At 42.4% G+C, this 12572-nt stretch overlaps 2 protein-coding genes across 2 annotated transcripts in view; one reads left to right on the forward strand and one right to left on the reverse strand.

The window, feature by feature from the left end:
* Positions 1 to 810: 810 nt before the first annotated feature.
* Positions 811 to 8789, forward strand: GZMA (granzyme A). Its single transcript, XM_030320954.1, has 5 exons — positions 811 to 923; positions 3691 to 3829; positions 5433 to 5574; positions 5774 to 6043; positions 8560 to 8789. Exons 1-5 carry the CDS (start codon positions 854 to 856, stop codon positions 8722 to 8724), a joined length of 786 nt encoding a protein of 261 aa, XP_030176814.1. The 5' UTR covers positions 811 to 853; the 3' UTR covers positions 8725 to 8789.
* A 2846-nt stretch (positions 8790 to 11635) lies between these two features.
* The window catches only part of CDC20B (cell division cycle 20B), a 48545-nt gene continuing 47608 nt past the window's right edge, over positions 11636 to 12572 (reverse strand). Inside the window, exon 12 of the mRNA XM_030320963.1 lies at positions 11636 to 11781. Within this exon, the coding sequence (XP_030176823.1) occupies positions 11636 to 11781 (146 nt within the window). The remainder of the gene's footprint in view (positions 11782 to 12572) is intronic.

Raw genomic sequence — 12572 nt, forward strand, 5'->3', positions numbered from 1 at the left:
CTTCAGACAAGAGCACAATAAATTATCCTCCAAAAAATGGGGAAGGAAAATGTAGGGAGGAACTTCCTAACAAATAAGACTTCCTTATGCACCTCTACCTGGCCTTGGCCTATTAATCCTTACATAACCCAAGGAGATAACTAGAAAAAAATATGATTGGTGACCAATTTTTAGGACACTTTTCCAACCTCTAATTTAAGTCTTAACAGATGCCATTAGTGGATACAGAAGATAGTTCTGCTATTGATGAAAACTAAAATCCTCAAAATTTCTGCTGAGACATTTTAAAGTCTCTCCTTGTAGGGGCACCTGGATGGCTCAGTCAGTTGAACGTCCAAATTCGGCTCAGGTCATGATCTCACAGTCTGTGAGTTCGAGCCCCACGTTGGGCTCTGTGCTGACAGCTCAGACCCTGGAGCCTGCTTTGGATTCTGTGTCTCCCTCTCTCTCTGCCCCTCCCCCACTCATGCTCTGTCTCTGTCTCTCTCTCTCTCTCTCTCTCTCTCTCTCTCTCTCTCACTGTCAAAAATAAACGTTTAAAAAAATTGTTTAAATAAATAAATAAAAAGAAAGTCTCCCCTTGTATAGTATGTTCAGAGGACAATAAGGTCCTCTCACCCCCATCCACAATATAAAATTACCATCCTTTGCCTTAGCAGTCCTAGCAAAGGAAAGCATGCCCAAGGGTAAGAAGCAATTATTCATTGTTGTCAGTTGTGTTTCATTTCTTAATGCTCAAGTTAGAAATTGGAAAGAAGAAAACCACATCCTTTGTACCCTCAATATATAGAGTTGGTGAAGAACTAACACAGATTTTCATGCTGACTGATTTGAGGTGGAGATACCAGCCACAATGAGGAACTCCTATACATTTCTGGCATCCTCTCTCTTGATTGCCATTTTTCTCCTGCTAATTCCTGGAGGTAAGACTGATTCTCATAATTTCCATTATAACCATTAAGCAAAGTGGAGCAGACTTTCAGTAACTTTAGGCAATATTAGCTCAGTGTAAGAGCAGATTTTTTGTTCCTCAAGCTTTAACATTCTTTCTTACATATTAGCTCTTTATTTTAAAAGGAAAAACATCCTTCTTTCTTCTCTAAAATTGCTTCACAAGAAATAATAGAACCACCAGGGTTTAATACTGCCAATTTATACCTTGAAAATTGCCCCCCAAAATTGCCTAAATGTTAAAACAATAAAAAAAAAAACCTCTTGGGTTAGGAAAATAAATATACCTTTCTGGAAAGGAATAGTGGTATTCAGCCTTTCTGTAGAAAATGCATAGATACTTTTTCTTAATGTTTTATTTATTTTTGAGAGAGAGAGAGAGAGAGCACAAGGGAGCACGCAAGCAGGGAAGGGGAAGAGAGAGAAAGTCAGAAGATCCAAAGCAGGCTCCAGACTAACAGCAGGGAGCCCGATGTGGGGCTTGAACTCACAAACTGTGAGATCATGATCTGAGCCAAAATCAGATGCTCAACAGACTGAGCTGCCCAGGCACCCCAATGCATAGTTTTAAATAAAATTCAAAAACCTGACTTAGTCACCCAAAACAAATTAGAAACGATTTGAAATTGTATCATTTCCCTAGGCTAGTGTGTCATTGAGAATGTGGCCACCTTGACTCTTTGGAAGTGCTATGGTATTTAGTACAAAGCTAAGTCTTGGGTACACCACCTAGTAACCAACCTACCTGGTTTTATGTGAGCTACACGGGCACCAGTTTGAAATGCTGTGAAACTCACAGCATTATCACAAGACTGGTTGTAGCCCCTGGTTGGCTCTAGGTTTTCCTTGAAATCCTTCAAGAAAGTGAGGACTGGTCTGGGGCTGCCTGAACTGTGCTGATGTTAAGGACCAGCCATGTGTTTATCTACAGGTCCATCAGCTTCTGGAGGTGGGAATGGTGGGCAGGGGCTGATGGAAAACCTATCTCACCAGGAATTTCCAAGGAAGTTCTATGGTTTACCTTGCAACTAAAAATGAGAAGAAATTTTTTAAATAACAAGGATGAAGCATTCGGGGGACAAAGGGGTGGCATAGGATGACTGTGTTCGGGCTTGTTAAGTCCTCGACAACAGCGAAAACAGAGCAGATGAAAAATTCAATGATATCTTTTCTTCAAAGGAAACAACAAAAGCAGCTTGCTCTGCTCTGCTTTGTTTCCTGTGGTCAGAGAGAGCAATGTGGGCCCGTAAAGGGAACAGACACAGCAGATCACATGATGCTCTGGACCAGCGATCTCAACCCTCTTACACATTAGAATACTCTGGAGGGCTTTTTAAACAATGCTTGCATCCAGCCCCAGCTCCAGAGATGCTCATTCATGTTGATTCTGGGTGGAGACCAAGAGTTGCTAGTTTCCCAAACTTCTCACCTGCTCTAAACCCTTTTCCTGACCCTCATAGGAGTGGTTGGTTGCAGGAGATGTTGACCTTTTTTCTGAGGCCAGTGTATGTGTGCACCAAACAGGGGACCCTGAAAAATGAAGTAGTCTACTGACTTTATGATTTCTGCAGCCCAGAAGGTCTAAAGACGCACCTTTTAAATCTATCCACCCATGACTCACCCAAGGAAAATTTAAGATGTGGGTGAAATTCTCTGCGTTGCTCTAACTTCCTTATCCTTTACCTTCTAGAGCCTAGAATTTCCCCCTTCCCAACACACTTCCAGAAATGAGAGCCATTCAGGTCACTCTCTTCCCCTTCTCTCACTCTCATTATTTGCATCTTACTGTGGATATGGCAGTGAGTTAGCTTTATAAATGGAGTAGCAGGCCCTGTGCCCTTTTTTAAGAAACGATGAGTCTCAGCCAATAGTCAGGAGACATAGTTTGGGAAAATCCAAGAATATCTGGTGTAGGAAGGTGGAGACTCAGAGTACATCACAAAGACACAAGATCACTAAACCAGCATGGATCATGAGCCTTGTGTGTAGGTCTCCTGTTCTCTAGTAATGAAACTATACTCCGGCTCTGTCATCAAGGAAATTTGACTAAGGCACCATTTTCTCCTTATAGCATCTTTTTCCTTCTCCTCCCTCGTTGGAGAAGGCCTTCATGAAACCATGTGTTTGAGTCTGCAGGTTGAAGGGGAGCCTTGGGTGCAATAGGTATTATTCTCTCAACTTAGGAATGAGGAGAGTACATGTTTCAATAAACACAGAGCTCCCAATGACCAAAGAACTCGTAGGTGAGGGCAGAGCTAAATGGTGCCATATCAGTTTGTAAGGTGTGTTTTTTTGCAAGGGCTTTAGGTGACAAGGGCGATTCTCAGTCTTCTAAAAGCTTTTCCACTTCCCCAGATTAATAGCCGGAAGGGAGGAGGGAGGAGTGCAGATCGTTACTAGCATCTCTGGTAGTAACTGTTACTGGTGCCGACCAATGCACAGCTGTCTGCCCTTTGCAAGCCCTGAGGCTTGAGGTCACTGGTTGTGACAGATCTCCAGCCTGATAATCCCTGGAACTGCCAATGGCATGGCTTCTGTGGGTGAAACGGCAGGACCCTCTCAGGAGTCCAATAGGAATGGGCTTTACATTCAGACATCTGAACACCTGCATGGGGTTTGGAGGTGCTCTCATCTGTCACCTCTCCAAAGAGGAAATGCTTGTCTGGTCTTAGAGACATGGCTTGAGGTAGAGCTCTTTGGGGTGGGCACTGACTTAAGTTGCCTTTTCCTTTTTCACAGATTTCTGTGTAAAAATTATTGGAGGAAATCAAGTGACTCCTCATTCAAGACCCTACATGGTGCTACTTAAAGGAGAAAATATCTGTGCCGGGGCTCTGATTGAAAAAAACTGGGTATTGACTGCAGCTCACTGTGTCCTGTAAGTGCTTGGGTTTTAAAAAATATTTGTGGAGATATTCTCATTTGGGGGAATATTAACAAAGAGAATAAATCTCACCAAAACCACAGGAAGTTCATGTATAACTTCATATCACTGAAGTCTCCAGGAAATTGCTCTACCCCAGCAGGGAGTTAAGCCCACAGAATCAGACCAATGTGGAATCCACAGTGAGCACCCACACTTGAGGTAGAACTCCTCTGGAGCTGCTGGTCCAGGTGCTGCAGGGCTTTGCTTCTGGCCTTGACTTCATGACTAGAGAGAATAAACCACAGTCTGGAAGGATAAAACTGAAGTGTCCCCTCAGGAACCTGAGCACAGTAGTCAAGTAGAGAAAGCTCGTATCTAAAACCTTCCCGTTTCCCCTAGTGAACTTCTCTCACACTTCAGCCATCTCTTAACACCTGCTGACTACTACCTTCAAACCTCTGCCAGGCTTGGGTTTTCCTCCATTCTCTAAATCAAACCTGTAAACCTGGGCTGTCCCTTGTGAAAGCCACTGTCATATTGGTTATGTAAATTTCCATGCGGCTCTATGAGTTTAAGTTGAAGTTAAATAAAATTGCAAGTTTAGTTCCTTGGTGGCACTAGCCACATTTCACATTTTCAGTAGCCACATGTGGCTAGTGGCTACCATATGGGACAGTGCAGACGTATAGAACATTTCATCATCCATTTGCACTCTACTGGAAGTACAGTTCTAGCCTCTTAAGTGAAACTCACATCAGCTGATGTAATGGAAGAAAACTATGTGTAATGGAATAATAGTGTGTGATGGGGGGAAAAATCACTGGAACTATCTGTTTAGTCTAGTTTATACTAGGTTGTGAATGACACTAACCTTAATTATTAATATACCAGAGTATGTTTTTTTAAATAAGCTCCGCACCCAACATGAGACTTCAATTCATGACCCTGAAATCAAGAGTCACATGCTCTACTGATTAAGCCAACAAGGAGCCCCCTGAGTATTTTGATTTTATTAACCAAATGAACCTTTAGCATCGAGTAAAAAAAGAACCCTGGCCCCCTCCTTCAGATCACCATCCCGCACCCCCAATATACACACACTCAGTGCCATGCAAATAGGGTCCTTCATTGGGCAGTCATATTTCTGGAAGTTTGCCCATTTAAGTTTGTTGCAAACTTAAATCTTACAAAGATCCCTCCAGTGCATTTCTCTAAACTATCCAGTGCCTTTTGCTTCTGTCTCTAGAACCCTGAGAACTTTGTGTTTCAGTATTCTGCAACCTGATTCTCTATCACAGCTCAAGGTGGGTTAAGGGATACAACACTAAAGCCCCAACCCACATGATCCCAAGACTTGGCTTAGCTGCTATGGAATTCTCTTGTTATTTACTTTTCAATGAACCTAGTTTAGCATGTTATAAGGAAGCTGGTGGTAATAACGATGAATTCACAAGCAACTTTTTATTCTTCAAAGTACACTCTTTCCTTTCTGAGCCATAAACAAGTATTTCCACAGCAGGTATACTTACAAATGAGACAGTGAAACTGATCACTTAACATGCTCTGCTACTGATACAAAGAGTAAATCCTGTTAATATACTGTGTCTGTTTTCAGGAGCAGAACGTCCCAGGTCATTCTTGGAGCTCACTCAATAACCAAGAACGAGCCAGAAAAGCAGATAATGTTTGTTAAGAAACAATATCCCTATCCGTGCTTTGACCAGGACACACATGAGGGTGATCTTAAACTTTTACAGGTATGTACCTTTGGTTGACTTAAAAGTCATAGAACCTCCTATGTTCTGGCTGCCAAATGGAAATTTTTTCCTCGGTGCCCTAGAGCTATAGACTATAGTTACATAGTGGGGTCCTCGAAGGTTGGGCTAGAATTTAAGTAAAAATGTGACCATCTAGATTACCTCATTTTGTTAAGTCTTCATGCTTGTCTTCTAACAGCTGACCAAAAAGGCAAAAATTAATAAAAATGTGAGCACCCTCCGTCTTCCTAAAAAGGGGGATGATGTGAAACCAGGAACCATGTGCCAAGTTGCAGGCTGGGGGAAAATTCATAATAACTCACCTCAGTCGGATACTCTGAGAGAAGTCAATATCACCGTCATAAACAGAAGAATCTGCAATGATCAAAAGCACTATGATTATCATCCTGTGATTGGACTGAATATGATTTGTGCCGGCAGCCTCAAGGGTGGAAAAGACTCGTGCAATGTAAGTGAAATAAGATCCCATGTTTGAGCTGTTGGAATAACTCATGCAGATATAGAACATGTAACATCATGCTTTGTCTTGTCATGAGGTTGGCTTCTGTAGGGTCCTAGTGCTTTTTTTTAAAGAAGTTTGATAAGATGCCAGTCAAAAAACTTAATGTTCTCAGCTTAAGTAAGTTGTTCATCAAAAACAAGTTCACTTCTAAGGCATGGGTTGATCTAGTACATCTTCTTGATTTCACAAAAAAAAAACACTGAGAAGCAATGTTTTTCTCATTTTTCGTATGAACATATACAGTTCTAAATTTGAAAATCTGGGACATCCAGGAAAGCTGAAGTCAGGGTTCCTCTAGGGCCTCCAGTCCCCATACAGAGAATGTGCAAGTGTCCATACCAGAGTCCCCTGAGCAGCAGCAGGACAGGGCTCTGCTGAAAGACAGGAGTAGAAGAGACACCTCATAAAGTTTTCAGCTCTGAGTTTATCATTTCTCACCTTTCCCAAAGGTGAGAGAGCCTCCTCTGAAGAGAAGGAGCTGCCATGTAGGTGGTCTCGGAGTTTAAATCAGAGACTGAGAGATCCAGAGGTCTCTGCTCTTTTCACAAGTTTGTCCAAACACCGGCAGAATCTGAATGGCTTGATTTCAGGAACAAGGCTAAGCAAATCTCAGGAAAAGATGACATTTGTCTTCTGCATCTTTGCACTTCCTGTCCTTTGCCCTCCCTCTTCCCTCCCCTCCCTTCAGCCACCACTCTGGAAATCCAGGAACCCAGAATCTTCATGCCATTGGGACCACACGCAACACCCTAAAGCCATGGCAGCATCCCAGTATGCCTGTCTGCCTCTCAACAGCCACCCTCTACCATCAAAACTTAGCAGTCCTTCTCCCATTCCCTCAGTGCCCAAGACCCCTCAGAAGTGGCTATGGGTGAATCAAACCTGAGGGACTAATTATGAAAATTTCAGGCACTGCATGAAACACACCATTCCAGGAGGGGTCCCAGGCTTGCACATAGTTGCTTAGTTCATACGCTCATAAGGCTAGTTTTTGCCTGAACAAGAGGGATCGTTGATGCCTTCACATGGCTGAGAAGGAGCTGGGCCCTCAGACCTGGCGCTCGCAGAGCTCCATGTGTATGCTTCAGTGGCCCTCTGTGCAACACCAACAATCTTTCCTAAAGCCAGAGCAGTGAAATGGCCACTTCAGACTCTGGATCTCAAATACATTTAAATATGCTGATTCTAAAATTCCACGAGAGAAAACAGGATCACACAGTGGGTGGCACAGGATGCATAAAGCACTGACCCACAGCTAACTGAAAGGGCTCTGCTAGTGGAGGCAGTTAGCTCTGAAGTGCGATCACTGGCTTCTGGGACCTCCCATCTAGTGTCAGATGCTCCAAAGAGACTTGAGGGAGAAATTTCTATTTGACAGGATGAAGGGAAAATTTGCTTTGGTTTTGTTCCTTTGGGAAAACAATTATCTGCTTGGAGAAATGAGAAAACATGGTATTTACTCTTTGCCTCAACATCCCATCTGCATTTGACTCTTTTACCTCTTGAATTATTAAGCATTTTAAGAAAATGACAGGGACCCCTGGGTGGCTCAGTCGGTTAAGCATCTGACTCTTGATTCAGCACAGGTCATGACCTCCAGGTTGTGGGACAGATCCTCATGTCAGAAATCTCTCTCTCCTGGGGTGCCTGGGTGGCTCAGTTGGTTAAGTGTCCAACTTTGGCTCAGGTCATGATCTTGCGGTTTGTGGGTTCAGGCCCCGCCTCAGGCTCTGTGCTGACAGCTTGCTCAGAGCCTGGAGACTGCTCTGGATTCTGTCTCCCTTTCTCTCTGCCCTTCCCCCACTCACACTCTGTCTCTCTCAAAAATAAATAAACATTAAAAAAAATTGTTTAATAAAAAAAAAGAATTCTCTCTCTCCCTCTCTCTACCCCTCCCCACTCATGGTCACTCTCTCTCAAAATAAATAAACAAATAAACATTTTTTTAAATGCAAATAGGAGGGTTTCCCTTATTTTTTTTTTTTTTAAGGTTTATTTATCTGTTTTGAGAAAGAGTGCAAGCAGGGGAGGGGCAGAGATGAGGGAGGAGAGAGAGAATCCTAAGCAGGCTCTGCGTTGTCAGCACAGAGCCCAGCACAGGGCTTGAACCATGAGAGCATGACCTGACCCAAAATCAAAAGTCGGGTACTCAACCGACTCAGACACCCAGGTGCCCCAGGAGGGTTTTCCTTCTAAAGCACAATCAGTCTCAAAATTAGTAGATAACATGAACAATAATACATTTTATTTCATGTTCACTGGTTTATAAATAAGTTGAGTAAGCCAATTTTCAAAATATCAAAATATTTCCCAACATTTTGAACTTTTAAGCACTAATTTTCATTTAAGTCAAGGTTGGTCTTAACTCCACATTGAATGCTCCACGTTAAATGGAACCTCTTCCATTCCACTAGTGATCATGTTCCATGCTGATCTCCACTACCCATCTTGTTTTCCTCCAGGGAGATTCTGGAAGCCCTTTGATATGTGAGGGTACTTATAGAGGCATTACTGCCTTTGGCCTTCCAGGGAAATGCGGAGACCCTCGAGGACCTGGCATCTATACTCTTCTCTCACAGAAGTATCTCAACTGGATAAATAAGACTATGAAGGGGCAGTTTAGATAACTGTATTTCATTTCATTCGCCATCACTTGTTAATGTTATAAATAAAATCAATTTGTGTAACTGTATCCATTTCTCTTATAACTTTAGTGGGCAGATCTGCACTGGCAAAGTAACCTTGTGGATAATGCAATGGAGACAGGAGGAAACCAATGTCATAGTGTCATCCATGTGTCAAGTGACAATCATACTTTGCTTGCATTATTCAGCATCTCACTGGGACCCATCAGGAGTGACAATAAGGTCAGGTCTGTCTAGTAACAAAAACAGTGTTGGACCCAGCAATTCTGCAGGAAACAGAAACAGCCAGTCTGGAGCATTTGAGTTAGAAGAGGAAATAAATGCCTTATGGTGTTTTTCCAAAGGCAGGTGAGAAATAGAAATTAAAATTTAGGGGACACAAATGAAACACCTGGGCACACAAGAAAAGTATACAAGAGAAATTCACCCCCCTTTCTCATTAGTTGGTATTTAAGCCTTAGATTATCTAGGTGATTTCCTGGTTCTCTTCGTCTCTGAGCCTGGGTAGGGCCAATCAATATGGTGGCTACAGTGGCTGCCATCACATTCTAGGGAGTGAGTGCTCAAAGTTTTCCCTGAAAAAATTCCATGCTGTTATTCATCACATTGAACTCAGTGGATAGTCATCAGTCCAGCAGCCCCTTCAAGATGTGATTATGTGAATGGATTTCTTCAATTTCCATTAGTTCCTTTAGGAATATGCATGTGTGTGCATGCACACACAATGTATACCCAAACCAAGAACACACATCAACACTAAGAGACAGCTTCTTAAAACAAAGAAGGAAGCCTAGCTCAATTACCAATGCTCAGGCCCCACCTCTAGAAATTTTTATTTAATTGTATTCAGTGAGACCCAGGACATAGTATTCTTTATCTAATCACCACAGTGATGCAAATATGCAGCTAGTGATGGGAATCCCTACACTAAAAAGTGAGGTCTGGTTCTGATATCTAAAACAGAGTCTCTAAGAGAGTCACTAGGATGATCCTGTAGATACCTACTATCATCCCTAATTCCTAGTAAGGATTTTAACAGCAACAAGAGGATGGAATAGTCCCTACCAGAAATATTACAGGTTTAGAAGTCCACTTAAAAAGTACTTGCATGGAACCCTCATTCATTGCTGGTAGAAGTGTAAACTGATACTTCTTAGGAAAGTTGTCAATGACGTATATTCTATGACTTAACCGTTCCACACCTCAGTATATACCCAACAGAAATGAGTGCTTTTGTCCACCAAAGACATGTTTAAGAATGTGCACAGCATCTTTATTCTTAAAGTTGAAACTGAAAATAGCTCAAATATTCATCAATAAAATGGATAAACAATTGTACATTTATACAATGGAATATTACACAGCAAGAAAAAGAAAAATCTACAGATACATGTAATGATATGAATTAATCTTACAACCTTAATATTGAGTGAAAGAAGTCAGACAAAAAGAATATATAGTGTGTGATTCCATTTATCTGAAGGTTTGCATAAGACAAAACTAACTATAGGGATAGATGTCAGAATAATGGAGAGGTGCTAAGAGTGGGTACAAGGAAGTCTTTAAGGTACAATAAATGTTCATATCTTGATCTGAATAGTATATTAATATCAAATGGGTGGTATAGACTGATACCAAGAGTTCAAACCTAGGTAACATCATCTCAAAACACTTGCTGGAGAGGTTTGGACTTAGCAGATGAGCAAAGAAAATGAAGAAAGTAGGAATTCCAAACTAGAAGAAAAGCGCCAATAAAGTCATCAAGGCAGGAAATCACAAGACTTAGCCCAGGGTCAACACAGTCCCACTTCAGATCCTCTATCCCCCTCTCTCTCTGTCCTGATCATGCCCTTTCTATCAAATAAACATTTTGTAAAAAGGTAATTGAACAAAAGAACAATGGCCTGATTGAGCCTAAAAACAGTTTAGCAGTTATCAAATCCAAATTCCTGTTCTTATAAATGTTATAACAAACCCAAGTCCATTCAGTCAGTTTATGGCAGAGCCAAGGTAAGCACAGGTATCATACTTCAGGTTCTGGGCTTGGGACCTGAAGGTTGAGGTGAGGGACTAAGGTAATACGGAGTCATTGAAGGTATCTGAGCAGGGCCTAAGAAGATCACCACAGTGCTTATAGAAATGTAACCTAACAGTGGTGTGGAGACCCATGAAGAATAAAGATAGGAAAAACAGTTAGAAGGAATTACAACAGAGTGGTCATCAGGTATTCAGGACATGCCTAGGCTGAAACAAAAGGGAGAGAAAGAGAACAAAAGGTAAATGGAGTAAACATGGAGCAGAATAATCTGCATGTTTCCTGAGTGACAGGATGACCAGGATAAGGATGAGACCACGAAAGGGGACAAGGAACAAGGAAGTCCTATGGAAGGTCTCATTTCGAGAGGAAATAAAATACATGCTTAACATACTGCCTACCATACAGTAGGATTTTAATCAATATTTTTCAAGCAAAACATTATTTGTATGTATTTTTAACATTCTGAGTTTGAGCTAAAGATAAGAAAGGATCTCAGAAAGGAAATATCCAGAGGCAGAAAGAAGGGTGAGGCTGGAGCTTGGAAAGTCAAGTGGGAAAAAGGAGTTTGGAAATCTTTTATAGATATTCTGACTATAGCAGTGGAAATGCATCTCTAACAAGGAAGTGATAGAGAAAAAAGAAGAAAAAGGAGGAGGAAGAAGAGGAGCAGGAGGGAGAGGAAAGTAGAAAAGAGGCCAAGACAATGTCTGGGAAATCCAACAGGAGGAAGTGAGGAGAATAAAGCAACCTGAGAAAGAAAGTCAGGAAAACAGACATTCACCGCAAGAAAAGCACTTTATCCTATTTGATCCTCACCACAACCCCATGGAGAAGACAAGGCCAATGTCATCATTCTCACTTCAAAGTGAGGAAACTGGAGCTCACAGAGGGGCTGAGTGACTCACAGCAGCTCCATACACAGGCTGTGCCATCGGCTGCGGCAGAAAACACTCGGGTCTGGTCTGGACTCAAAGCCAGGTGCAGCACTCTGCCCCTGTGGCCTGTGGGAAAAGGGGAAGACAGTTAATGTCCCACATGACAAGAGCTGTTGCTGAGGTGGGGCCACAAATCCCACCCCAGGATGAAGGCTTCTCCAAAACCTGCCGAGTTTGGAGCTCATGGTCCCACTGAGCCTGTGCTGTGGTAAACAGAGCCAACTATGGTCAGTACCCTAAAGTGGCTGAGGTTTTGCTTCACCATTTCCTTTTCAGACCTCTTCCCCCTTGTATTAGTTTCCTTGGGCTGCTGCAACACGTTACCAGAAACTGCCTGAGACAAGAGAAACTTACTGTCTTACAGTTCTGGTGACCAGAAGTCCAGAATCAAGGAGTGGACAGGGCTGCCTCCCTCTGGAGACTCCTGGGGAGGTTCCAACTTTCGCCTCTTCTAGCTGTTGGCAGTCCTTGATTTGGGGCCACATCACTCTATTCTCTGCCTCTGTGGTCATACGGCCCCTATTCTGTGTGCCTGTTCTCTGTGTGTCTCTTGTAAGGACACTTGTCTTTGGACTTAGGGTTCATCTGGATAATCCAGGATGATCTCATCTCAAGATCCTCAGCTTAATTACATCAGCGAAGATCTTTTCTCCAAATAAGATCACAATCACAGCTTCCAGGAATTTGAGGAGGATACCTTTAGGAATCATTTTTTAGCCCATCACACCCTTCACGCCCCAAACCACTATCACTTCTATCTTCTGTAATCCACCAACACCCAGCAATTGCTATTGCTGCGCTCCTGCCTCCCATACCATCCCTTTTCTTAACCTTTCCAAAAACGTCCTCCCCTTGGG

This window comes from Lynx canadensis, chromosome A1 (assembly GCF_007474595.2).
Source record: "Lynx canadensis isolate LIC74 chromosome A1, mLynCan4.pri.v2, whole genome shotgun sequence".
Lineage (NCBI taxonomy): Eukaryota > Metazoa > Chordata > Mammalia > Carnivora > Felidae > Lynx > Lynx canadensis.

Coding starts and splice junctions, on each gene's coding strand:
- GZMA (XM_030320954.1), top strand. CDS start 854: ATGAGGAACTCCTATACATTTCTGGCATCCTCTCTCTTGATTGCCATT. Junction 3,830..5,432: donor ACTGCAGCTCACTGTGTCCT/GTAAGTGCTTGG, acceptor GTCTGTTTTCAG/GAGCAGAACGTCCCAGGTCA. Junction 6,044..8,559: donor GTGGAAAAGACTCGTGCAAT/GTAAGTGAAATA, acceptor GTTTTCCTCCAG/GGAGATTCTGGAAGCCCTTT.